Below are 26,504 nucleotides of genomic sequence, written 5' to 3' on the forward strand. Positions count from 1 at the left end.
GGAGAATACTTGCTATGGGCAAGTATTTTCCAATGATTCTCTATGGGCAAGTGTGGTTTCTCTATGGGCAAGTACTGTCATTTGTTTTAGTAGGTCCAGTGATATGATAGCCTGGTTTAAATATTTGAAGGGATATCATATTGAGGATGGAGCAAGTTTGTTTCCTGCTGTTCCAGAGACTAGGAGCTGGAGCAACAGACTCAAACTACAAGAAAAGAGATTCCACCGAAACATTCGGAATAACGTCCTGACAGTTAGAGCTGTTCAAGAGTGGACTCCCTCAGAGAGTGGTGGAGGTTTTTAAACCAAGGCTGGATGGCCATTTGTTGAGAATGTTTTGGTTGTGTTTTCTTGCAGGGCAGAAGGGGTTGGACTGGATGGCCCTTGGGAGTCTCTCCAGTTCTAGGATTCTATGAAATAATGCTATTTGACATCACTTGAAGAACGGTGACCAGATGTTATAAATGCAAAGGAAGACAGGACACCTCAAAACATAGGCTATTAAAGTAAAATGTAGGACATTCAAGAAATAATCATAATCATAATACAAACAAAATTTATCAGTGATACCTTTACTGGAAAACCAAAATACACAATATACTTGTTGCAAGCTTTTGAAGTTCCATGGGCATCTTCTTCAGGCAAGATGTTACAAACTAGGCAATAAAGGTATCACTGATGGATTTTTGTTTGTATTTGTTAAATGGCCAACACAGCTATGCTATGTGGCCATGTTCTAGAAGAGCTTCTTCCTGAGGTTTCACCCGCATCTGTGGCTGGCATCTTTAGAGAATGCTGGCAAGGAAGAGAGTTGGGCATACACACACACTGTACACACACACACACACACACACACACACACAGTGTGACGCTGGGGAGATTTCTGTCTGGATCTGCTCCGGGATCCATTTGTTGGTCCTTTTGGCTGTCCATGGGATCCTCAGCACTCTTCTCTAGCCCCACACCTCAAATGAATTAATTCTTTCCCTATCCTCCTCCTTAACTCTCCAGCTCTCCGATCCATGCATGGCAAGAGGGAATGCAGTGGCTTGTGCGAGTCTAACTTTTTGTATCTCCTTGCATTTGAGGATCTTCTGGAGTCCTTTTGGGCGCAGAGCATCCTCCAAGTGAAGGAGGGGAGGGGACCACCGGGAGTGGCATCGCCCTTTTAAAAACGGGTCCCCTCCTCACCCCCCCCCCATCCGAGGTAGAGCTTTCCGACCGGGGTCTCTTTGCACAAAGCGCCGGAGGAGGAGGCGGAGGCAGAGGAGAGCCTCTCTGCTCTGCCAGGCAAGGGTTCCTAAAGTGGGATTCTTGCCCAGGATGGTGCCCTGCGCGGGCGCTTGGTGAAAGGGCTGGGGTCCTCCGGGGGTCCCCCGCCGCCAGGCTCCGCAAGGATGGGATGCTGCACCGGGCGATGCACGCTGATCTTCCTCTGCACTTTGCAGCTGGTGAGTCTGCCCCAGCCCTTCTGCTGCTGCTGCTGCTGCTTCTGGGGCTCAGGCGCTTCTTTTCCTGGGGACGGAAAACTTGTCCATAGGGAGTCACGGGGGAATACTTGCCCACAGGGAAACCTAGAATACTTAGCCATAGGGAATCGTTGGCCCATAGAGGAACATTGAATACTTGCCCAATGTTTCCCTATGAGCAAATACTCTCCTATGTCTTCCTATGGGCAAGTATTCTCCAATGATTCTCTGTGGGCGAGTATTGCTTCCCTATATGGGGAAGTAATGTCATTAACTATGATTCCAGCCTGGCTAGACCCATTGAAGTCAATAGGAGATTTGGGCTCTGGTTGAGCAAGACCGAGCTTCTTGCCTTGGTTTCCATGAAGGGAGCAACAGCTCCGTCCTTTCCAGCTGGAGGAGACCCATCGAGGTCATTGGGGTACCTGGGCTCAGCACCAGTTCCTTTCAAAGGGTTCCTTTTAAGGCTTAGGCTGGACTGAGGCTGCTGTTCCCTCCCATAGGAAGGAGACCCGTTGAGGTCAATGATACATGTAGGCTCAGCGCCCTTTGGTTTCAGATTGGAATTGACTGGGGTTGTCCCCCTCCCATTGAGGAGACCCATTGAGATCAATGGGGCTCATTGGCTCAGCACTTTTCATTTCAGTGGGTTCTTTTTAAAGCTTGGATTGGACTGGGGTTGTTCTCTCCCATCTGAAGGAGGCTCATTGAGGTCAATGGGGCACATGGGCTCAGCACCCTTCAGTTTCAATGGGTTCTTTTTAAGGCTCAGATTGGATTGAGAATGCAGTTGTTCCCGCCCATCTGAAGGAGGCCATTGAGTTCAATGGGGCACATTGGTCCAGCACATTCCTTTCAATGGTTTCTTTCACATTAAGGCTCATTTTGGAATTGATACTGGGGTTATTCCCACCCATCTGAAGGAGACCCATTGAGCTCAGTGGGGCACATTGGCCCAACACCCTTCCTTTCAATGGCTTCCTTCAGATTAACGCTCAGATTGGAATTCCCTCCCATCTGAAGGAGACCCACTGAGGTTAATGGGATGCACTGGTTCAGTGCCTTTCCATTCAATGGGTTCTTTTTAAGGCTCAGATTATATTTTGAGTGGGGTTGTTCCCTCCCTTCCGAAGGAGACACCATTGAGGTCAATGGGCATATTGGCTCAACACTTTGTTTCAATGGGTTCCTTTTAATGAGGGCACAGATTAGTGTGAGACTGAAGTTATTCACACCCATATGAAGGAGATCCATTGAGGTCTATGGGGTGCATTGGCCCAGCACCATTTGTTTCAATAGGTTCCTTCTAATGAAGACTCAGATTAGATTGAGACTGAGGCTGTTGCCTCCCATCTGAAGGAGACCCACTGAAGTCAGTGGAGCATCCCTTAGTGTTAGCTCACAAGCCCCATGGTGTCATGTAAACCCACTGAGTGATCTTGGGTAAGCCTCTCAGCCTCAGAGGAAGGCAAGCACAAACCTCCTTTGAACAAAGTGTGCCAGGAAAAAACCCTCCTTAAAAGGATTTGAAGGCACACAACAACAACAACAACAACAACAAGCCAACTCCATTCATTTCAATGGGTTGCTTCTAGGTAGGGCTCCGATTGGACTTAAAATGTTGGATTTAGCGCCCCCCCCCCCCCATCTATCTCCAAGTGGCATCCTAAGGACTGTAAAATTTCTGGATTGGCTGACACCTTCACAGGAACACTATATCTATTCTGAGTCAATTCACTCAGTGTTGTCTCCAACCCAGTTTCTAGAGGCTCACCTTCGCAGGATGTTAGCCTTTATCCTCCAACATTTAAAGGTATGGAAAAGAATAAAATGAATATTAATATTAAAATGATTAATATTAATAATATTCTTGGACTCCCTTCTCTTCGCCTGTCATTCACTTCATATGCTTTTTGCAACCTGTACAGTCTCTCACATGTTGCCAGTTTGGCCATAGAGCTGTAGTGTTCTAATTAAATTGAAATGACTTCCCACTCCTGCGCACTTTGACTGTTGCCACTCTCTTTGCCAGCCTAGACTAATACTGGAATGAGAACCACAATATTTCCTGGAGTGTGCTAGCTCCGTCTCTCAGATTCAAATCCTGGTTCCTGCCTTGTGTTCTTGTGTGCATGGCCACACTCCCTTCAAGTGGATCAGTTCTCCTGTAACATGTTTTTAAAATTGCCTTTCTTTGCATTCCCTTTGCAAAGCACTAAATTAAAATCAGATTTCCACTGTCTGGCTGCTTCTTTTCAAGTCACTTGTGTGACTGAAGTAGAGGGTCACAATCCAGAGAAATTAAACCAAAGGATTTGGATATACTGTACCTGCAAAAAGAAATTTAAAAAACTTTAAAAAGAAAAGCCAGTGCTTTTAATAGCAGCCTTTTTAACAGACCTGATTGTGCAGACAGTGGTCAGTATATCCTGAAGGCTAGCTAATTCCTGGTAAATCAAGTATATGCCACTGAATTTATATGCCACTGAAGGTCAGCTCTGTAACTTCTTTCTTTGCATTTTTCCTTTGTCTGCCTATGGAAAAATTGTACAATATTAATTGGAAATTTAAGAGAGAAAAAACTCTGGCTAACACCAAAATGCATTAGTTGTTATTTGGTTAATTTTTGCACGCATACACTCTTGCACACAGAAATGTTACACACACAGAGTGTGTATGGTGTGTTGCCAGTTCAGTGCATTGGTTTGAGTGTTGGACTGGGATACTAGGAGACCAGGGTTTGAATCCCCACTCAATCATGGAAGCCCACTGGGTGATCTTGGGAAAGTCATGCTCTCTCATCTTCAGAGGAAGGCAAAGGCAAAGCTCCAATGAACACATTGTGACAAGAAAATCCCTTAAGGCCACTATAAGTTTAAGTCACCACGTGAAGGCACACAACAACCATAAACACACACATCCCAGTCTGATACAATTTCTAAGAATGACAGAAGTCCTAGAAGTAGTTCCTGACCCAACAAATGGCCCCATTGAACCCATGATGACTTTTAGAGAGTGTATCAGTTTGAATACTCTCAGCCATCCAACCAATTGTTAACATTGTCAAGCCTATATGGTTCCAGATTTTGGATGGCCACATGCAAACTTCAGCAAGTTGTAACTGATATTGGAGTATGTGGCTTGAAGGCTATATTCACACTATGTAAACAATCCTGTTTGGCCCAACTTTAACTGCCATGGCTCAAGGCTATGCAATTCTGGAGTGAGCTCTGGTGCCCCAACAAACTACCATTCCCAGAATTGCATAGCCTTGAGCCATGTCAGTTAAAGTGGGTTCAACCCGGATTGTTTATGCAGTGCAGATGCAGCCCAAGAGAGTGCTTGGCTCCTTTGTACACAAAACAAAGACAATTCAATGCAGCCAAGTTAAGCTTCAGCCCTAAAGGAAAGGTGGAGTAAGCATTCAAGAGCTCTCAAACAAAAGACTTATAGCTTGCCAAATTCCTTCCTAGATGCTTAGTCTTTGGCAGGGCTGTAGCTATGGAGAGGGGGTCAAACAGAAGACATTGCCCCCCCCAAATAAGAATTCTGCCCCTCCAAATTAAATTGTCTTTCAATCTCCAGATTTCTAGCATTGCAAAGAGACTTCTTTCCAAAATCATTCACACATGCAACTTTTCTGTATGCTGTGTTCCCATCCCCTTGGTCCCTTAGCCTTGGGAAACTTTGGAAGCCTAAACCCTGTTTCTAAAAGGCTTGACTAAAGTTTTCAGATACTGCAATGCTAGAAATTAGGAGACTGAACAGAAATTTCATTTGGGGGTGCTGAATTATTATGTGGGTGGGAGGGAAACAATGCCTTCATTTTGCTCCCCTCCCCATAACTCCATCTCTGGTCCTTGGTGCATGGGTTGCGTGCTCTCTCTGTGTTCCTTCCTTGTTTTGAGCAATTCGTTGTCACTTGCAGCTTATTTTTCCCTTTGGTTTGTCTTGAGTTCCAGTTTGATTTTAAAAAAAGAAAAGTTCAAGGGAAGGTTAGGTGGGGAAAGAATAGAAAATCCCTGTTGCTCTGTTTGTTTGGGAACAGGAGGGCCTTCAGCTATTCAAGTCCGATTTGAATCTGGAACTCAATGGCCAGCCCTCCTTGCCTTGTCTTTTTTTCCTTTCTGCAAAGGGAAGCTGTTAGAAGTTCCACACTGGAACAGTCATGATGTGAATAGCTGCCAAAGGTCATCATTTATATGGAGTAGTATAGAAGGGCTCTCTATTGAGTCCTGTTAATTCCTTGTTGTTCTTTCCCCCCTCTGTTAGGCTGCAAGACATGTGCTTGGCCAGTGAGGCTGGGATCTTTGCCAGTTGGAAAACAAACAGCTTAAAACCGTCTCTGCATTAAGGGATATGAAAAGTACAGTTGACAGTTTAAGGCAGTGTTGGAGGTTCTCCTTGGGAGAGAGATCACACATTCTTTTCTGGGCCATTGTGGCATGGATGGCAGCTTTCTGCAGAAAATAATGCACTCTCTCCCTCCCTCTGGCTCCAGTGTATTTGCTGGTGCTGGGTCACTGGGAGAAACAAAGGTTTGGCTGTTTTTGTGATGGTCTGTATGTTGAGCTTGCAGCTGGAGGTTCCCTTACATGTCATTTTCTAATGGGTGCAATGGGTCTTTCTCGCCTTAAAAAGGCAATGGTTCCCTTGTTTCCCCTTGGCTTGGAAAAAGCTTCCTTTTCATGCAGACTTGTTACATCTCCCTTGGAGAAAGAAGTGCATTTAAAAATCAGGAGTGCGAGCAACTGCGGCATATCCAACCAACCAACAAAATTGATGTCAGAATAAAATGCCTTTATGGTTTAGGTGTTGGATTATGAACCTGGAGACCAGGGTTCGATTCCCAGCTCGGCTTTGAAACCCACTGGGTGACCTTGGGCCAGTCACATTCTCTCAGCCTCAAGGGGAGGCAATGACAAGCCTCCTCTGAAAAAATCTTGCCAAGAAAATCCCATGATAAAACCCTTAGGCAACTTGAAGGTACACAAGAAGAACAACAAGAACAACATGAGTTAAAGGTGTAAGTCAGGGATTCTAAACTTGAGATCAAAGGAGTCCTAAGGAGTCCTTGAATGTTCTTCAGGGGTCCCTGTCAAAGTACAAAACATGTATTTTTTCCCTTTAGTTTCCTTCCTTTTATTTGGATTTTTTTCTCAAGATGAATTCTAAGGGGAAAACCCACCAGTCTTTTCAAGTGTTCTAATCTTTCACCCCATTCTGTTCTAGGCGGAGAAAATCAGATTCCAATGCTTATGTGTATTTTTCTGTGGAAGGGGTCCATGCAGCCTTTCATCAGCTCTTCAGATGGTCAGTTTACTTCCCCTCAAAGGATAAGTGCCACTGGTGTAAATTAAGTTTTCATATGGTCCAGTTATTCAGTAAGGATGTTGACTGTTTTTCTGGACACACACACACACACACACACACACACACACACACACACACTTTTTGGAATATAGCTCCCAAAATCCAGCTGGTTGGACTATTCTGGAAATTTTAGTGCCAAAAGTGCAAGCTTGGCGGTTGTTCCTTGTGTGTCTGCTTGGTTTGTACTCTACGTGGGGTTCCAAACTTCAGGAGGAAGAAGGAAATGAAAGGAGTTCATGTGTGTGTTTAGTTAAACTTAATCACTATTACCACTAGAGCGAAGGATATTCCTTGCTGTGGTTCATGTTTTAAGATCAAGAGCTAACATTCCATCTGCGTTCATTTTGTAGTAAAGGCGACATTAAACAGTTAAACACCAACTGCAATGAAAAAGAGAATATGTTTGCCTTTGACTATCTTGCTGGTTAAATTTCATAATTGCCCTTTGTCCTTTACTATGCATAATTGTATCTTTGGCTTTTCCACCATTCCTTTCCCACCCCTAGTAACGGTTGTAGCTGGTCTTCACTTTTGACAGCCGTGGGAATTCTCTGGGTATCCAAGAGACTCGGACAAAGAACTCTTAGCACAGTTTTTAAGAGAGATTTTAAAAGTTTAAAAAGAGAGAGAGAGAGACCCTCCTTTTTGGAAAATCATCTCTCTCTCCCCTCCCCCCCACCCCAAAGCCAAGTCTGGATGCCATCACCTTAGATGGTATTTCCCACGGTATTTGCCTTGTGAAAACAGGGAGGTCAAAAATGTAAAGTTTGGGGATTTCTAAAGCACTCCACTGAGCTCCCTCCCTGGCCATGCCCCCACTCCAGCCTCTTCTCTGAACCATGAGCTCACAACAACTGGCACAATTCCCAGTAAGTTACTGGGTGAAGCAGTTGAGATTTTGCTGAGTGTGTTCCCAGTCACTCTGGTTACTGCGTGATGACTTCATGGATCAGGCAAGCATCCCTGAATGAGATCCATCACATGATGATGGACTTAATAAATTATCTTTTAAAAAGGAGTGCTAGGATATCCAAGCCCGTTCATAAATTATAGCTGGATGAACTCTCTTTGTTCTGCTCTGTGTCAGTTTCAGTAGGTACTTTGGACATGCTGTAATTTTCCATTTTTCATGGAGAACAATGTGAATTCTTTTGGGGAGGGCATTTTTCAATGGCACTGAGCCAGTGGGTGCTGAATAGCACCGAGTAATGGCTAAAGCATGTTCCTTGGCATGCAAAAGAGCCATGTTCTTTCTTTATCCTTGCCTTATTTTACTGGCAGGAGACCCTACAAGTGTCTCTCCCTCTTTTTCTGATGGTTCCCGTTTCACGTTTGGGTGTTGCTGTTCTTAAACCCTTTCTGTTTATGTTTGAGAACTTAGTGCAGCGTGACAGCCATGAAACTAAAGTCAGGGTGTACATGCACTAGGAGGGTGAGCAATGTAAGCATTTGTCAAGTGTCTGAAAAGGTTGAAACAGAGTGTGTAAAAGCTTGTTGTCAGACTAAAATTCTCAGAATCCTCCAGCCAGGATTCTGAGAGTTGTAATCCAAAAATCACTTTCCCAAGTTTTGGGTTTGAATACTTGCAGGCAGGATGAAGATGACTCATTGTGAGCATTGTTTGTTCTTCCAGATTGTACACAAATAAATAACCAGAGCTTTCTTTTTTAAAAGGTATATATTTGAAAAATACACACAAACCAATGGGAAAGTATTAAAAACAAAACAAAAAACAATGAACTGTAAGAAAAAAATGTTAAAAATACACAGATTTCAGGGAACACAAGGTTCAAAACCTGGTATGAAATTTGGACAGGATGAGACTGTCAGTGGGATTCTGAGAAATGCAATGCAAATGAAATGATCAGATTTTCACTATCCTGGGCATAATTCCACCCAGTTTCTTTCAATGGCATAATGGGAGCCAATGTGGCATAGTGATTTGAGTGTTCGACTATGACTCTGGAGACCAGGGTTCGAATCCCAGCTCAGACAGGAAACCCACTGGGTGACCTTGGGTAAGTCATACTCTCAGACTCAGGACAGTCATGGCAAACTCTTTCTGATGAAACTTGCCAGGAAAACCCCATGATAGGTTTGCCTGGAGGTCCATAAGTCAGAAATGACATGGCCGCATACATCAACAAAAGTGAAGCAAATGAAATCCCGAGCCCAGCTTCCAATATGGAGATCTGAGGGGGTGGAGTCTGGACTCGAAGAGGTGGCGCCTCATAGGGCAAGGGAAGAGTTCGATGGGACTGGATGGAAGTCCAATGGATGCAGGGAATCATAACTGGTAGGACAGAGTGGAGAGCCTGGCTGGGCAAGCTTTCTTGGAATGGACACTATGGGGTGGACCGCACAGCAGATCGTCCAACATTTTTTAAAAAGCTGGCCAGAAACTAGCACATCCCAACTACCAAAAAAGTAACTTTGCATATATTAATGATCTACAGAATTCTGTTATGAAAAAAGATCTTGAGAATCCTTAATCTTTGCAGGTTTAGAATTACCTCCAATACATTTTGTTGCACTCAGTGTCTTTTTTATGGTGTCATTATTGTTTTTTGTGGGTTTTTCGGGCTGTGTGGCCATGTTCTAGAAGAGTTTCTTACTGACGTTTCGCCAGCATCTGTGGCTGGCATCTTCAGAGACACTATGGATGCCGGCCATGAAAGCCTTCGGTGTCATTATCGTTAGGAAATATTTCAGGATTGCCTCTTCAGGCCTCTCAGTCAAGTTAACATCTTTCCCAAGAAGCTGGACTAAAACCTGGTTCATAGCTTGGAGGTTTTAACTGCCAAGTGAAAGTCTGGATCTAATTTTGCAAAATGCTCAAGAGACCCATGATGCCTGCAGTCCACACCCTTTTGATTTAAACAGCCTAGAGAAAAGAATCTCTGGATCTCAGAAGTAGTTGTCTTCTTGAAACTAAACAGAAAGACACACTGGGCATGCCAAAAGTTATGCTCTATAGACACTTTAGATGATCTGAAGGTGACCATCACATTAGAATTTGCAAAATGTTACTTAGGAATGTTCAAAGGTCATGCATAATCCATGTAAAAAGTGTTTAGAAGAAAATGGCAGCCAAATTGAACATTTAATTTAAATTATATAATATGTTGCCCATCAGGCATGAGATTTGGCACACCCTGTGTGTGTGTGTGTGTGTATCTACATCTATATCTATCTATCAGTCTCATGGTCATAAATCTACTTAAAAATCCCAACTAGAGTAGATCTTTTGACTCAAGTGGTGAATAGTAAGTCAACACTTACATAGTAAATCAACACTTAAATCCCATTGAGTTAATGGGACTATTGAAGTTGGGATGAGCACTCAGATTTAGACTTGGGATTCCTTGTTTTCTCTTCCATCACTTGTTCTGGAGAATAATAAGATCCTTATAAGGAAGGGTGAAATATAGATCTCACCTGGAAAATTGTGTCCAGTTCTTTTAAAGTTTGGGCTAAACCCCACAGTAGGTACACCACACAATGATGTGGAAGCAACCAGGTTCCCACCGGTCAATGGCCTCTTGCTCAGAGGATATTCAATGTCTGTGTTGAGAAAACAAGATCACAAAGAGAAGATGGGGATTACTGCTTTGGGATAGAAAGAAGGATATATCAATCTATGGCGGGATACAGACCGCCCCTTTGGGGCAGCCTGCACCTGCTCCTTTCCCTGACGGATTGGGGCCTGAGCAGCCACAGCAGCAGCCTCGGGGCCCTGATCCGCTGCTTCTCCAGGCCTTGGGGAAGTGGCAAAACGCTGCTTCCCCGTGGCCTGGAAAGGGGTGTCCTTGGGGCTTCATGCCTTAAGGACACCCCAACAGCGGCGAGGAAAGTGAGAAAGGGGCCGCTCGGCCCCTTTCTCTTCTGTATTGCTGGCGCAGTCGTGTAAAGGCTGTGCCAGTGATACCCACAGCGAAAGGAGCTCCTTCTGGCGCAGCTGAAAGGGTGCCACAAGCGCCCTGCAGCGGCGTGCACACATCACGCCTGCGCAGAGCCGTTTGGCTGTGGCACAGCCATGATGTCGTAATAGCAGCGCCCATGTAGAGAGGGTGCCACCATTTTGACACCGTGGTTACATGCTAGGGTTGTGGGGCGTCTGTAAAGGATGCCCCGAGGCAACCCTAGCACGTATCCAGGCTGGTGCAAAAGTGCCCGTCTGGATACAGCCTATGAGAAGGTTTCCTTTAACAGTACTGGTGATAAAAGTCTTAAGGCTATTGAGAGACATAGCCATATTAGTCTCTAGTATATCATTATGCAGAGGGATCTTGTAGCACCTTTGAGACTGAGTGAAAGAAGTTGTAGCATGAGCTTTCATAGACTTGGGGGATTAATGGACCGCCCCTAAGGGGCAGCCAACAGCTGCCTCATTCTTTGCCGGATCGGGGCCCCAATCTGCTGCGGCCCCAATCTGGTCTTTCCATGGCACATGCCGCGGAAAGGGCACCATAGCTGCTGGCGGCATGGCTTTTTGGCACTTCTTTGGCGCTGCGTTATCTGGAACAGGTTGTGAGATTGAACTTTAGAAGGAACCTATTGACAATAAGAGCTGTTCAACAATGGGATAAATTATCCAGCGAGGTGGTGCAGTCACCTTCTCTGGATGTCTTCCAAAAGGGGCTTCCTGCTGGGGATGCGCTAGCTTAATGGTTCCCAAACTTTGTTGCTCCAGATGTTTTGGACTTCAGCCCCTAGAATTTCTGACTGTTGGCCAAACTGGCTGAGGCTTCTGGGAACTGGAATGTGTTCCTCCTTTGGAGGTGTTCCTAAAATGTAGATTGGGTAGCTACCCATCAGATATGCTTTAGTAATGGATTTCTGCACTGGCAAAGGCTTGACTATGTGTCCCTTGGCATCCCTTCCAATTCTACAATTCTAAATCTGTAAAAATGGTAAAACATTACTCTGCAAAGTAATGTTTTAGCACTAAAGAGCAAATACTACTTGTTATGCAAAAAAGATAATGTTTACAATGTTTTTAGAATACTAAAGTAGCATGGTTACCAGTCTTGACTCAAAAAATTATGCACTATGGATAGAATCATTGCCTTTAGCATATTCAAACAAAAATCCACCAAACAGTGGCACTTACAGATGGGCGGATACGACGCCCGTCACGTGCTAGGGGTTGGCCAAGGACGCAGCGTCCATACCGACATTTTGATGCCCTAGCATGTGACGGGGGCATCAAAATGGCAGCGCTCTGTACACATGGGCACCACCATTTTGATGTAACGGCCGTGTCGCATCGCGTCCAAAACGGAGCTCCTTTTGCGCCGTGTATTGCTGGTGTGGCCTTTACATGGCCGCGCCAGCAATACTGAAGAGAAAGGGGCCAAGTGGCCCCTTTCTCTGTCTCCCTGCCGCTGTTGGGGTGTCCTTGGGGCATGAAGCCCCAAGGACACCCCTTTCCAGGCTGCGGGGAAGCGGCATTTTGCCACTTCCCCGAGGCCTGGAAAAGTGTGGGATCGGGGCCTCCAGGGCTGCCGCTGTGGCAGCTCAGGCCCCAATCCATCGGGGAAAGGGGCAGGTGCAGGCCGCCCCAAAGGGGTGGTCTGTATCCTGCCAGTGATACCTTTATTGGCCAACCAAAATGCGCAATACACTTGTTGCAAACTTTTGAAGCTCCACTGGCTTCTTTATCAGGCAAGATGTTATATACCAAACAGGAGGAAAAATTAGAGATGTTAGTAAGATACCTGCATTTCATTGTTTCTGTCCTTAGTTAAGATGATATAGGGAGGGTATCTTTAGCAGGCTGGCCTCTCTTCCTTTCGCCATGCAGTAATTGGGCAAAGTCCAAGAAATTTAAAGTTCATTTGCTTATTAACAAGGACTCCACTTTTGCAGTCTACATATGTCTCCATTCCTGTGAGGCCACAGGTCTCTTTGTAGGCAGAGGACAATCTCCAAGTACCGCTACCCCTGCATACCTTTAGCATGTTATTTGCCAAGCACTCGTGTCCATAATGGTAGCACTGCAAGTCCATTAGCACACCTACCCACTGACTGTAGAGCAGGAAGCCAGCCTCCCCAGTGATGGACAATGGATTACATGCTCTGTTTGTAGAATTCAAAGACATGGCTGTGTTAGTCTGGAAAATCAGTCTGCAAAGGGATCTTGTAGCACCTTTGAGACTAACTGCAAGAAAGAAGCTGGTAGCATGAGCTTTCATAGACTTGACCCTGCTTCCTCAGATCCATGGAATGTATCTTTGCCACCAAAAGGGATATCATAAGTAAGTGGAGGCTGGTGAAGATCATCCTAGATTTTGGAAGAAACCTTCAGGTGGTCTTTAGGAGTTTTAAAATGTTAATGTTAGTAAATGTAAAGTTTTCCTAACCCAGTTGTTTCATTTCAAATGTATATATTGTTAGTTTTAGATTTTTTAAAAATGTTGAAATATGTTGAACTGTTCTTTTTTGTGGAGCAGGAACCTGTCCTTATTCTCTCCATGTTACTTCTACTTCTGGTACCAGATTTTCTGTTAAAAGAAGTAATGCCTAGGAATACATCTACTTTGTTCACTGAGGTATATGACTGCTATAGAAAGTGGTCCCCTGTTGCCTTAGCAGAAGGAGAAAGACATGAAGGAAAGGCTCAGGCTTCCCTTCCCCTGTACTTTTGTCCCAATCCAGAGCTCCAGCCATGCCTACTGTTTATAAACAAAAAGCAAGCATGGAATAGATGAATAGATGGTGAAGAAATCATGCATAGATCAAGGCAAAGTCTTGAAGTTTCATATGTGGGGTTTTGTTCACTTCTGTGCATGCGTCTTTAAGTTGCATGTTGACTCATGGTGACCCCATGAATTTCATAGGGTTTTCTTAGACAAGGAATACTTAGAGATGGTTTTCCAGTTCCCTCCTGTGAAATATTAGCCTGGTGTTCATTGGCAGTCTTCTATTCAAGTACTAAACAGGGCGAGACACTGTTTAACTTTCATGATCAGGTGGACTCTAGGGCCTTTAGGGTATTTAGGGTTCTATAGGAGACTGGACAGTGAAGAAAGCTGATAGAAAGAAAATCAACTAATTTGAAATGTGGTGCTGGAAAAGAGTTTTATAGATGCTTTGGATTGCTATAGAGACAAATAAATGGGTCCTACAGCAAATCAAGTGTGAACTTTTCCTAGAAGCCAAGATGAATAAATTGAGATTGGTCCTTACATACTATTATGAGAAGACAACTTCCTGGAAAAGACAACAGTGCTTTTTACAGTAGAAGGCAGTAGAAAAAGAGGAAGGCACCCTGTAACAGGTGAATAGACTCCACTGAGGAAGCCATCCATGGACCTGGGATTACAGAACCTGAGCAGGGCTGTTGAGTACATGATGACTTGGAGGTCTCTCATTCATTGGGTCACTATAAGTCAAAATCAACTTGATGGCAGATAACAACAACAAGAAGAAATTGAAGCCAAAACCTCTTTAGTGATTGGTGAGAACACAGATAAGTCCTTTTCACTACCTATGGCAAACCCAGCCATAGAGAATCAAGCATGCTCATCTTCTCTCGAATCCCATTCCCTTGTTCCAGCCCTGTTCTCTTTCTTGTTCATATTGGAGTGTGACAGAATGCTGGGGGACACGATATTTGCATTTATTTTAAATTTGTTGAAAGACACAGTTCACTACGGGAGGTATCCTAAAACATTTATAAGCATAGCAGGAATTTCAGTCATTTGATTTTCTGTCAACAGCCCTGACTCTCTGAGGCTTGAGGTGACTTCCAACACAAGTAACAATCTAACACTACTAAAAGCTGCTTAAAATAACCATCGTATAAACAACTCTGTCACTCATAAAAAGAAAATTAAAAATCACTCTACAGGATCAATGCTAGAAATCCTGCTGTTAGGGAACCTTTCTAAGTACTGTAGGTGTCTAATTCCAGATATTCCAGGCCTCCTCAAGGATTCTTTTGGTGCTGAATACTGACACACATTCCTGCTACAGCATAAGCTTTATTGATGGAAACTGATACAGCAGATGGTATGTAGCAGAAAAGCATCTCAGCTGATGGAGTATAGTATCCCCTCATAGTCAATGGTAGAACTGGACCACCAAACAATTCTACCCAGAATATCCCTTCAGAATATACCTTGTCCAGCAATCAAATTCAGTCCCTACTGCTGGATATATAGGGGACCTGGTTGAGGCACATTCACCCCCAGGCCAAGGAATGCAAGATGAGCTCCCATAGGTTATATAGTGTAGAAGCAAATAAAGAAGATTAAAGTATGGAAGTGTTAACCATCTCCCCGCACCACCACCACCACCATCCACAGCTATGAGAACAGTGTAGGCAGGTTAGCAACAGAGGGGAATAAATCCACTCCTAGGTCTGTTCTCAGCCTTCAGATCTTTTCCCAGCACTCTATTGCAAGGCAAATCCAACAAGGCCACTAATACAAGTTAACTCTTTTATAGCATTGGGCAGCTGTTAATGCCTGGCCATGATGCTAACAAGGACTCAAAAGTAGCTAAAGTAGGTTATATTTCAGGGGAAAGAACTGAAATATAGCCAAGATTAACATTCACTTCTCATTAGAACTCATCTCCCTAATTTTTACTCTTACCTTCTCCTTCATATGCTAGAATTCTGCATGAAGGAGAACTTCTTCCTCCATGTGCCTACCTCAGGTTTCAAACCTCTGAGGGCTTGTCTACGTGAATGATTTTAAATGTTTTTATTGTTATTATTTTGTATTGATGGAAGGGAGGGTAGAAGGGGGGGGGGTTCGGCAACTGTTTCCTTATTTTTCCTTGCTGTTACCCACCTCGATCCTCAAACGGGAGAGGCGGGATATAAACAAACAAACAAACAAACAAACAAACAAATAAATAAATAAATAAATTTACTATTAATTCCCCCAACCAGGCTCGCTGAGTCCTGACACAGGGCCAGAACCCTGAATCAGGTCCAGACTTTCTTCACAACTCCGGCACCCTCTTCCTCCCATCCTGCTTTTAAATCAATCACTTTTTGCTGCAGGTTTTTGGCTTGATGATGGTATCTGCCTGCACTAGCAGGCAGATTCTCTGTGAGTTGCCTGGCAGCATTGCTGAGGGTGAGCCTCGCTCTAAAGTCAGAACAATGCACCAAGTGCCTGTGGCACCTAGTGGCTGGGTGACTCATTCTGAGCTCAGCAGCAGAATCTTGCTCTTTCCTGTAGACTTAGACAAAAGCAAACTGCTGCAGACTCTTCTATCATGTATGTGCTTCTTCATTAATACCTTTTGCCACCTGAAGTCAGAATGAGGCACCCAGTGTCAATAATATGGCTGGGTGCCTCATTCTGAGCTCAGTAGCAGCACCTTGCTCTTCCCTGTAAACTCAGGCAAAAGCAAACTGCTGCAGACTCTCCTAGCATGTGTGTACATCCTCATTAATACCTTTTGCCATCTGAAGTCAGAATGAAGTACTCAGTGTCAGTAACATGGCTGGGTGCCTCGTTTTGAGCGCAACAGCTGTGCTGCGTGATGAATGGGGACCGTGGTGAAGGCAGCTCACCTGTTGTTCACTGCAAAAGCTGAAAACCTGCAGCAGAAGAGAACAGTTGTGTGTGTGTTTGTCTTTGTGTGTTAGGGGGTTTGAGCCCAGAATACTCTAGGGGCACCCCAGAGTATTCTGGCAAATGAAGATGGGGCCTGATTCTATCCTGTTTTTGCTTACATATTGCTACCTTCTGATAATTTTACAAACCAGCTGTCTCCCCTATGTGCAAGCGGAGAAGTGAAAGCATGAAAGTACTTTTAAAGAAGTGATGTCTCCTTCCTATATACATTTGGGGTGTGAATATCCTACAGGAAGAAAACTGTGTAACTAAAACAAGAGAAGTATTATTATTTATTTTTATTTATTACATTATTTATTATTAAGTAATATTACATATAAATCCATGAAACAGTGATACCTTTATTGGCATAACCAAAATGCACATTATACGTGTTGCAAGCTGTTGGGGCTTCTGGGCTTCTTCAACAAGCAAAGGTGTTAAAAAACAAGAAATTTTGATGATGTTAGTCATAGGCCTGCATGTTGTCAAGATGTTGTGGTTGTTGTCTTCAGTTCAGATGGTATGGGGTATTCATGCAGGCAGTTCTCTCCTTCTCCTGGCCATGTGGGTACTGGGCGATTCAGGAAGTCCAGGAAATAAAATTAAAATTCCATTAGCAAGACAAAAAGATACTGCCTCTGAGATCCAGTTCATCTACAAGCCCCTTTGTTAAGAAGAGAACATTGAATTTCTATAGAAACTTTTACATCAGGAAAATTTTTAGGTGTTGTTCAGATAAAACATGCCAGTACAGTCCCATTATTTAAAAATTGTTTTACCTTTGTTGGAGGTAGTGTTTCCACCTTCATACCCATCCTCAGACATCCTTCCATCAGTCCCAAGACCTGGATGCATCTGTTTCTTAATTGATACTGGCTAATGTTCTCCTTTGTGCCAAAAAAGAAAGGGGGGGGGGACAAAAAAGAAGCCCTCCAGAGGGTGCATAATCCAGATTTAAACAGACTGAGCCTTCTGACTTCCCTGATTGGAGAGATTGTCCCATCTGCCAGCTTCACCCCAGGCTCTTTGCTGCCCATCTGCTGGGTGACCAGGAGCCTAGGAAGACAGCAACACCAGGTGGGATATTTGGACAAAAATGCCATGAAAGCCCTTAACTAATTTTCTATTCTCTTAGACTTAAAAAAACAAACTCTAGCTTTTGCAACTGTGGCTAGAATAAAAATAATTACTTTTAAAAAATCAAGTGTAGCATTTATTTTGAGAGCTAGTGTGCTCTAGTGGTTTCAGTGTTGGACTAGGACTCTGGAGATCAGGGCTGGAATTCTCAGGCAGCCATGGAAACCTACTGGGTGACCTTAGGCAAGGCACACTCTCTCAGCCTCAGAGGAAAGCCATGGCCAAACCCCTCTGAACAAATCTGACCAAGGAGTTTATCACATGGGACAGATCCTGTGCAGCAGATGGACAGCAATTTAAAATGAAAAAAAAAAATCGGTAAAAGCAGGTAGTTTTTCAGACGATGTTCAGGGTTAACCCAAACAGAAAGTAGAAAAAATCTGCAAAAGCAGGTTGATTTTCAGATGACGTTAGCGTTAATGAGAATTTAACGCGACTTTAACCTGAATGGAAAGTAGACAAAACCTGCTCCTTTTTACTTTCTGAAAATCCCGAAAGTAAAATGGGATGGGTTTTGTCCACTTTCGTGTGTGAAAAACTACCTGCTTTTGGAGTTTTTTTCTGGTTTTTAAATCCCGTTTCTGCACGAGATTTGTGCAGTTTGCCCCCGTGTGGTAAATTCCCAAGAAAACCGCATGATAGGTTCACGTCAGGGTTGCCGTAAGTCAGATATGACTTGAAGGCACTCAATAAGTTTTATTGCTTGTACATAAACAGGTATTTCATTGCCAGTGGCAAAACTAGACATTTTGTAATTATAGTTTTTTTGTGGGTTTTTTGGGCTATGTGGTCACATTCTAGAAGAGTTTATTCTTGACGTTTTGCCAGCATCTGTGGCTGGCATCTTCAGAGAATGCCAGCCACAGATGCTGATGAAACATCAGAAATAAACTCTTCCAGAACATGGCCACATAGCCCGAAAAACCCACAAAAAACTATGGATGCCGGCCATGAAAGCCTTTGACTCCACACATTTTGTAATTGTCAGAAACAAATGTAACTCTCACAGTACTTCAGGGAATCCTATACATCTCTAAATCTGGGGCCTTGTCTTTCGGTTCAAGGCCCAATCCCCCCCCCCCCCCGCCGCTTCTGGCCATGTCCTGTTTGGATGACACACGGCCCAAACCGTCTGGATGATGTCCTGCATGTTGAGCACCAGAACCATGGTATAACACCATTCAAATGACTTTTAAGAACTTATTACTTACTCCAGATCTTCCTGGAAGATAACAAGAAAGTCATGATCAATATCAAATTTGTGTTTTTCTGTGTAACCTTTTATTCTATTTCAATAAAGAATAATCACAAAAGAAAGAAAAAAATCTAAAACAATTTAATTAAAAAAAACTTCTCTTTAAAAAATGTTTTTTAAAACCTGGTGCCTCTCCTTTCTCTCCCCACTGAACCTTGCCCCACTGATGCCATCTCTTCAGCATTTTAAAGGGACACAGGCGAATGCCACAACCACTTTCTGCCAAAAGGCAAAGAGTTGGGAAACAGTGGTGTCACCGCCCCATTTAGAGTGTCACCTGGTGCGGCCCACATCCCCACACACCCCTAACACTGGTTAGACTTAAGGGTGATCATTGCATTGCTTCGCCATTCTATGAAGAGCCAAACTTTCTGGTGTATTTAAGAGATGTGATAGTGTAGGCAGTCACCAGGATATGTGGATGGCAGCCAACCACACTCCCTGTGTTGCCCTGCTTTGCTGGTGGGCATTTTTGCATAGAAATAAGCTGCAGGGTCCCGTGTTGCTGTGTAGCATGGAACTCCCTTTTTAAATGTTAAGAGAGAGAGAGCAAGAGAGAGAAACCCTGGTCAGCTTGTATATTATTAAGATAAAGCATTGCACATCCCTAGCTCCCAAAGAAGAAGTAATAAGCATAAAGCACTATTTTTTTTTGCTCCCAAAGTCCATGGTTGTTGCATTTCATTTTGCAGTAGTTATTTTATTTTATTTGTTTAAATCCCAATTTTCCCCTAGCATGGGCCCAAGGCAAAGTACAACAAAGATTTTGTTACACAAAAGTTGTTTTTTAAACAACAATGTAATAACCAATTGTATCATAAACACTAAATTAAAAGAATATAAAACACATTTGAAACATAATTATAAAAGATAAAGAAATAGCAAACTACATTAAAAAACACTTCTGCCACACAAATTACAAGCCAAAATCCTGCCTTAATGAAAAAGTCAGCAATTTTCTGCAGTGAACCCCTGCATGGTTTGCATATGCATGAATGTTTCACTTCATTTTTCATGCCTTGTTTACAGGATACTTGATAACCCAACATTTGGCAAGTGTACAATCTCTCTCTCGCACACACCACTTTTTCTCAGGCAGGCATTTATGGTTTTGTCTTTTACTGGAATGTGGTCAGACTTTGGTTTTGCCTGCTTTTATGCAATTTCCTGATTGTCGTTATTGCATCTGATATGTGGACAGTATTGTGTTTCCATTATTTTAAGGGATGCTGTTTTGCATTTGCTATACAAACTCATTTGTGTTTCCTTTGGGAAGGAAAAGTGCATTTATAAATCTTAAAGTAAATCAATAAGGTGAATAACACAAGCAAGGCCATGCCAACAAGTTTTTAAGAATAGAAAAACTCAACAAGAACTAGATCGAACCAAGTGCCCATTTAGTCATAGAATCATGGAGTTGGAAGAGAGCCCAAGGGCTATCAAGTCCAACCCCTGCCGTGCAGGAACTCACAATCAAAGTACCCCTGACAAAAGGCCATCCAGCCTCTGTTTAAAAACCTCCAAACAAGGAGACCCCACATTATCCGAGGGAGTGTATTTCACTGTGGAACAGCTCTTACTATCAGGAAATTCAGATATTTAAAGATGGTGATGATATCCCCTCTCAATCTTAACTTCTTCATGCTAAAAATACTCACCACCTTCAACCATTCTTCACAGGGCTTTGTTTCCAGATCCTTTACCATCGCAATCATCTTATGAGATTTCTTATCCGTTATCTGTCCAAACAATGAAAGAGGGTACTAAATCTAAACAGGCAAACAAACCCACTTTGAGGTGGAATTTCCATATCAAAATTAGAATGTCATAACTGGAAAAGCTGGAGCACTTCACATATTTACAGGTATTCATGTTAGTAATAGTAAGATCGACCTCATGACCTAAGGCATGGAAATTTTATGGAGGTGGGTTGGACTTTTGGTATACTTTTGTACTTGTTGGATTTTCGGTAGATTTGCCTGGGGCAGGTTATGAATTTGATAGCAGCAGCATCTTCTGTTTATTTACCTGTCACTTGTATCCAAGCCTTCCAAGATGATTGTAATATCTCCATTCTCATGCTAAAGATATTTCCCTGAGCCTCCATCTCACCCAACACACTGCTGCAGAATGTTTTCACCAGTTTTTGTTGCATTTATGCTTGAATGGCTTCTTCTGTAGAGATTGGTAGGCTAAGAGGGTGTTACTTAAGGTGCTTTAAGAAAAGCATCTGTCACAAAAGAGCATGCCTTCAATATTTATTTATTTAGTGTATTTATACCCAGCTCTTCAGTCAAAAAGGCACCCAGAGCTGCTTACAAATCATTAATTTGACAGTTCTCGGCCCTCTGGCTTACAATCTAAATAAAACAGGACACACAAGGAGCAGGGAAGAGAAGCGGAGGAGAGGATTAAGTCCAGAGGTACTAGCGGTTCATCTCTTCCTCAGAGGCCAGAGCAGTGGCAGTCGGCACACTGACCTTTGAAATAGGTTTCAGGGTTACCACACACTCTGAAGACTGCATTCGCTGAAGATGGCAGCCACAGATGCTGGTGAAACGTCAGGAATAAACTCTTCTAGAACATGGCCACATAGCTCAAAAAAACCCACAAAAACTTATAAAAATTACCACACATGGTTTCTCTCTCTCTCTCTCTCTCTCTCACACACACACACACACACACACACATTCCAATTCCAGAAATGGAATTTTAGACACTGCTGGGCTTTTTTGTATTTTGGGCAATGTGTGTGTGTGCCTTCTAGGGTCTTCAGAACAAGAGAATTCTACCAGACCTGAGATGAAGTTCAGAAGGAACCAAAGCCTGAAGAATGCAGGGTGACCAGACATCCTCCTTTTCCCAGATATGTCCTACATCTTCTGTCCCAGGGTCTGGAAGGAATTCCAAAATATCCTTCAGTATTTGGATGACTAAGAAGCTCGTTGAGTAACATCACTTGCTGTTCCCCTTCAAGAAATGTTTCTACTTGGCAGCCTGTTATCACATCCTTCTGAAGTTCTTTTTTCCTAGTAGTAACAGCAAACAAGACTTCCTCCCAGAGCTCAGGGTATAGTTTTTTCTTATAGGGGAAAAGGACTAATATGGTAGGCATATGCCTAACATATTCATCCTTTTCCCTTCTGAGAAGATGGAAGGATAATCTTTCTAAAGCTAGTTTTCAAGGCTCCTCCCATATGCAATGGAGAGATGCTGCCTAGTAGATGTCAAGAAGCACATTGAGTAACACTTTGCTTTCCTCTTAGAGAAATGCATCTACAATTGGCCCCCTGCTTTCACCCTTACCAGCCACCTAGCACCACTTCCCTCTGCTTCCCTCCATTATGAATCTGATGTTAAATCCTTCTTCCTCCATCATCCATTTCCTTCTCCAGACCTTTCCCAGCCACCTAACACCACACCCCTCTATTCTGAATGTGATATTAAAGTCTTATCCCTCCATCATCCATCTTTCTCTTCAGACCTCTCCTGACCACCTGGAACCACTTTGTTTCCCTCCATTATGATGTTAAAAACTTCTCCCCTGCACACCAGAGAAGAGATGTTAGGTGTCCAGGATTTTTGTAACTTTCTACATCTTTAGTTTTTTGCGGGTTTTTCAGGCTATGTGGCCATGTTCTAGAAGAGTTTCTTCCTGACGTTTCACCAGCATCTGTGGCTGGCATCTTCAGAGAATGCTTGTCTGGAAAAAGTTGGGTACATTTCTACATTTTTCTGGAATGCCCTACATTTTGTGGTGTGTTGTTTGCAGTTATGACATTGGGTCACTCTGTAAGAGTGACACTCTCCCATGGTGCCATGAATTTAAAAAGAATATAGGCAACATTAATGACAAGGAACAGGTCCCAGTAAAATCAGCATAGTGAGATGTTGTTGGAACCTCTGTGAAGGATGCAGTAGGTACTCACAGTGTTGGCACAGCAAGATAGTTGATCTCCAAGGTGCTGTAAGACCACTTTTATGAACCTAAATAAATAATGATTATGGTGTTCAGTAGCCCTGAAGGCCTCAGCTGGAGCAGGGCAACATATGGTGACTCCCATTAATGTTCAGCACTCTTTCCAAATGGCCTCTTTCCCCACTGCTCTTCTAGCCTTGTTTAGGCTCCTTTGTGATAATGCTTTTCCCTCATGAGTGAATGAGCACCACTGTCTGAATAGATCAACTAGCTAAGGATCTATTGCCTCACATATTCCCTTCAGCCATCAAGGTCAAATAAGTGATGGGGTCAGGAGGCCAGCTTTGATGCAGCACATCTTTCGCCTCTTCCCCATTTCCTGGAAGCTGCCTGGATGAATCAAAATTGAGGAAAAGATTTGTTTTCTTACTAATGCACCTACAACAGGGAAGCTTCATTCACAATGACTGTCTGCAGTAGCATGGTCAAAATACCATGAGGAGGGTGCCCAAAGATGGTGAAAGGTCTAGAAATGAAGCCCTGGGGAAATGGTTGAGGGAGCTCAGTATGCTTAGTTAGCATAGACAGCAGTATACTAAATGTGATGTGATTGTCCTACCAGAGTCCCAGAACAACTCTCCAACCACTACATTACACTGACTGTGACAGAAGTGACAGCCATCTATGGATATCTGAAAGGCTGCCACATTGAACTCAAGGACCTTGCTTTCTCTTGCTCCAGAGGGCAGAACCTGAACCAGTGGCTCATATTTTGATGCTGATAAACCTCTAGAAGAAATTATTGACAGCAAAAGCTGTTGATAGTGGAACGAACTACCGCAGAAGGTGGTAGACTCTCCTTCATTGGGTGTTTTTACACAGAGAACACATGGTTACCTGTCAGGGATGCTTAAGGTATAAATTCCTCCAATGGCAAGGAGTTAGACTACATTGGGATCCCCTCCAACTCTTTCTATGCTGTTCTATAATCCTCAATTAAGAGAGTCTATGGAGACTCTCTTCTTGTCATGATGCTCTTCCTGGAAGGCAAAGGATACAGCCTCACTATGAACCTTGGTCCCCTGACTGGCACACAGAGGCCAGAATAATCCTTTCATCTCCAGAGTGTCCTTTCTGTCAGGGAGAGGGAGGAGCAAGCTCCCTCTAGTATACAACAGTTGTGATCAGTTATGCCTCTGCAGCAGTACTTGGAAAAATCATTTGTTTGGATTATAGCTCCCAGCATCCCTCAGCCATCATGGTCACTATTGCAAGCTCTTCATGAGTTCAAGCAAAAGTTACTCTTTCAACAATCCTATCTGATTGTTTAAATCAGTGGTTTCCAAATTTGGTTTACTAAAATTTTGACTATAGTTCCCAGAATCTCTGAACGCAGGCCATGCTAGCTGGGGCTTCTGGGAGGCCCAGCTATATCTGAAGATCCAAGTTTGGGAATTCATAGATTAAACAGAATTGGTCTGGATAAAGTCTGGGACTTTTCTTCATGCAAAACATATCATCTTGGCTCACCAAACCATAGAATAGCTGAGACTATATGGTTGCATGCATCTGTTACAGAGATTCAGTATGTTGTTGTTGTGTGCCTTCAAGTCCTTTCCAAATTATGGTAATTCTAAGGCAAACCTATCAGGGAGTTTTCTGGGGTTGAGAGTGTGTCTTGGCTCATCCAAGGTCACCCAGTGGGTTTCCATAGCCAAGTGAGGAATCAAACCCTGATTTCCAGTTGTTGTCCAATGCGTAAACAACTACACCATGCTGGCTCTCAGATATTCCAATTAACCCCTGCTTTGTGTGCACACATGTGGATTGAGGCCATTTTAGGAATGTGGATGGGGGAGTTAAAAAATCTCCACTAAAATAGCACTTGGCTGTGAACTGTGTCACTAGCGGCCAGAGAGAAAAGACATGGTAATGGGATATGGCTTTCGGCAAGTGTCTGGGACAAGAAAGTGATTGTGTGCCTCCCAATCGATGCATAATGTCCCTTTTGTTTCAGTTCTTCGATGACAGTTGATGCTAGAAGTAACAGGGTCTGTTTGTTGCCAAATATACACTCTGCAAACTGGGACGGAGCAAATTCCTGAATGGATTCTTCTGAATTAGCGCTGGGGGTGGGGAGAAAAAAGAGAGGGCAATAAATCTGTGAGTCAGAGTTAATTATCCTGATTACCTATGACAGTCACATGGGGATGTTTCTGGTAGCTGTTTGTGTGTCAGTGTGTCTACTGGCCTACTGACCAGATCTTCTTCAGCATAGGTGGGGTAGGGTGGGTCTCTTCGCCATGCAATTATAGAGCTGTGATTCCACTTTAACTGCTGTGGGTACATCCCCTGGACAACTGAGATCAGTGGCGTTACTCCCTTTGGTGTCACCTGGTGTGGTGCCTGGAAAGGGCTGCCAGGAGGGGCTGCAGACTGCCCCACCTTCCTTCTCACTGCCTAGCTCACATGCCCCCCTAGCCAGCCAGCCACTACTTGGACAGACTGCTGCTGGGATGGGGCAGTGCCACGGCTTCAGGAATTCCCATTCAGAGTCTTTTGTGGGTGTCATGCCAGACTCTGAATAGAGGCACATACATCCCAGTGGCTGCTGTGGTGGCTGGGGATGCTGTGGTCTTCAGAGGTTTAATTCAGGGAGCCGTCACCTTTCACCCAGCACCCACACCACTCCCAATGGGTGTACATGTTCACTCTGCGTTGTCACCCAGTATAGTCCACAACCCCACACCCTACTAGTGACATTGCTGCTAGTTGCTCGATGGGGGAGTAGAATTCTCAGCCAGAAAGCTCTAGTACTTCTCTAAACTGTAGATCCCCGGTTTCCCAGTGCTGTGATTGTGTAATATGAAAGGGCCCCTTGACTTTATGAGAATCTTTCCCACATACAATGGTTTTCCCAATTGGTCTGCCAGTCCACAGGGAGCAGCTACTGCTCAGTGGTATACCACATGCTTTGTTCATATAATGCCAGTACAGTGGGCCCTTGGTATCCTCTGAGGTTTGGTGGAAGGACCCTCCATGGCTACCAAAACCCATGGATGCACAAGTCCTGTTAAATACAATGGGGTAGTAAAATGGTGTCCCTTATATAAAATGGCAAAATCAAGGTTTGCTTTTTGGAATTTATATATTTTTAAATATTTTCAAGCTGTGGATGCTTGAATCTGTGGATTAAAAAAAAAAACCTGATACAGAGGGCTGACTGTACCAGTGGGGAGGGGTGGCACCTATTTAAGTGGTTCAGGGAAACTGCTCTGGGCTTCAGTCTGAATTTTGAAGCAACTAGGCAATGTGCTGAACATTGTTAAGGGAGAACTGCTTTAAAGGGTGGCTAAAACCCCAAAGTGGATTCACTACCCCACTGGCATGGAAGCCATGAGCCTCCACTAGGTGTTTCAGTTGTCCTGACAACCAGTCCAGTTTTGAGGTCCATTGAAAGTGCTGGTCTTAACTTTTCAAGCCCACCAAAGCTTAGGACTGTGTTATCTCTCTTATCTCCTTGCCTGCTGTTCAGTCACTAATATCTTTGAATAAGCCACTTGAGTTTACTGGAGGAAAAGCAGGATCTAAATGTAGCAGACAATGTTGAAAAAAGTGAACACCATTTTGATTTGGACAAGAAACCCCTGGGCTAAGCATGTGCTCAGAGGTACCCTGGCTGAGTCTTAATTTTAGCTGAATCACTACATCTACCATCCATCTTCATTACATTCAATAGACTGGAAATAAATATTTGTAGAATAACC

The 26,504-nt window shown here is 43.6% G+C and overlaps 1 protein-coding gene across 3 annotated transcripts in view; it reads left to right on the forward strand.

The window, feature by feature from the left end:
• Nucleotides 1-1,255: 1,255 nt before the first annotated feature.
• The window catches only part of NKAIN4 (sodium/potassium transporting ATPase interacting 4), a 130,597-nt gene continuing 105,348 nt past the window's right edge, over nucleotides 1,256-26,504 (forward strand). For 2 of the 3 annotated variants that reach the window (XM_089513638.1, XM_089513640.1), the window contains exon 1: nucleotides 1,256-1,451. In XM_089513638.1, coding sequence (XP_089369764.1) covers nucleotides 1,398-1,451 — 54 coding nt within the window. In that variant the 5' untranslated portion in view covers nucleotides 1,256-1,397. Of the gene's footprint in view, nucleotides 1,452-3,239; nucleotides 3,283-26,504 lie in introns of those variants that run through there. The other variant, XM_089513639.1, reaches the window with a different exon arrangement.

This window comes from Sceloporus occidentalis, unplaced genomic scaffold (assembly GCF_023333645.1).
Source record: "Sceloporus occidentalis isolate IW3139 unplaced genomic scaffold, rSceOcc1.0.p SCAF_3, whole genome shotgun sequence".
Lineage (NCBI taxonomy): Eukaryota > Metazoa > Chordata > Lepidosauria > Squamata > Phrynosomatidae > Sceloporus > Sceloporus occidentalis.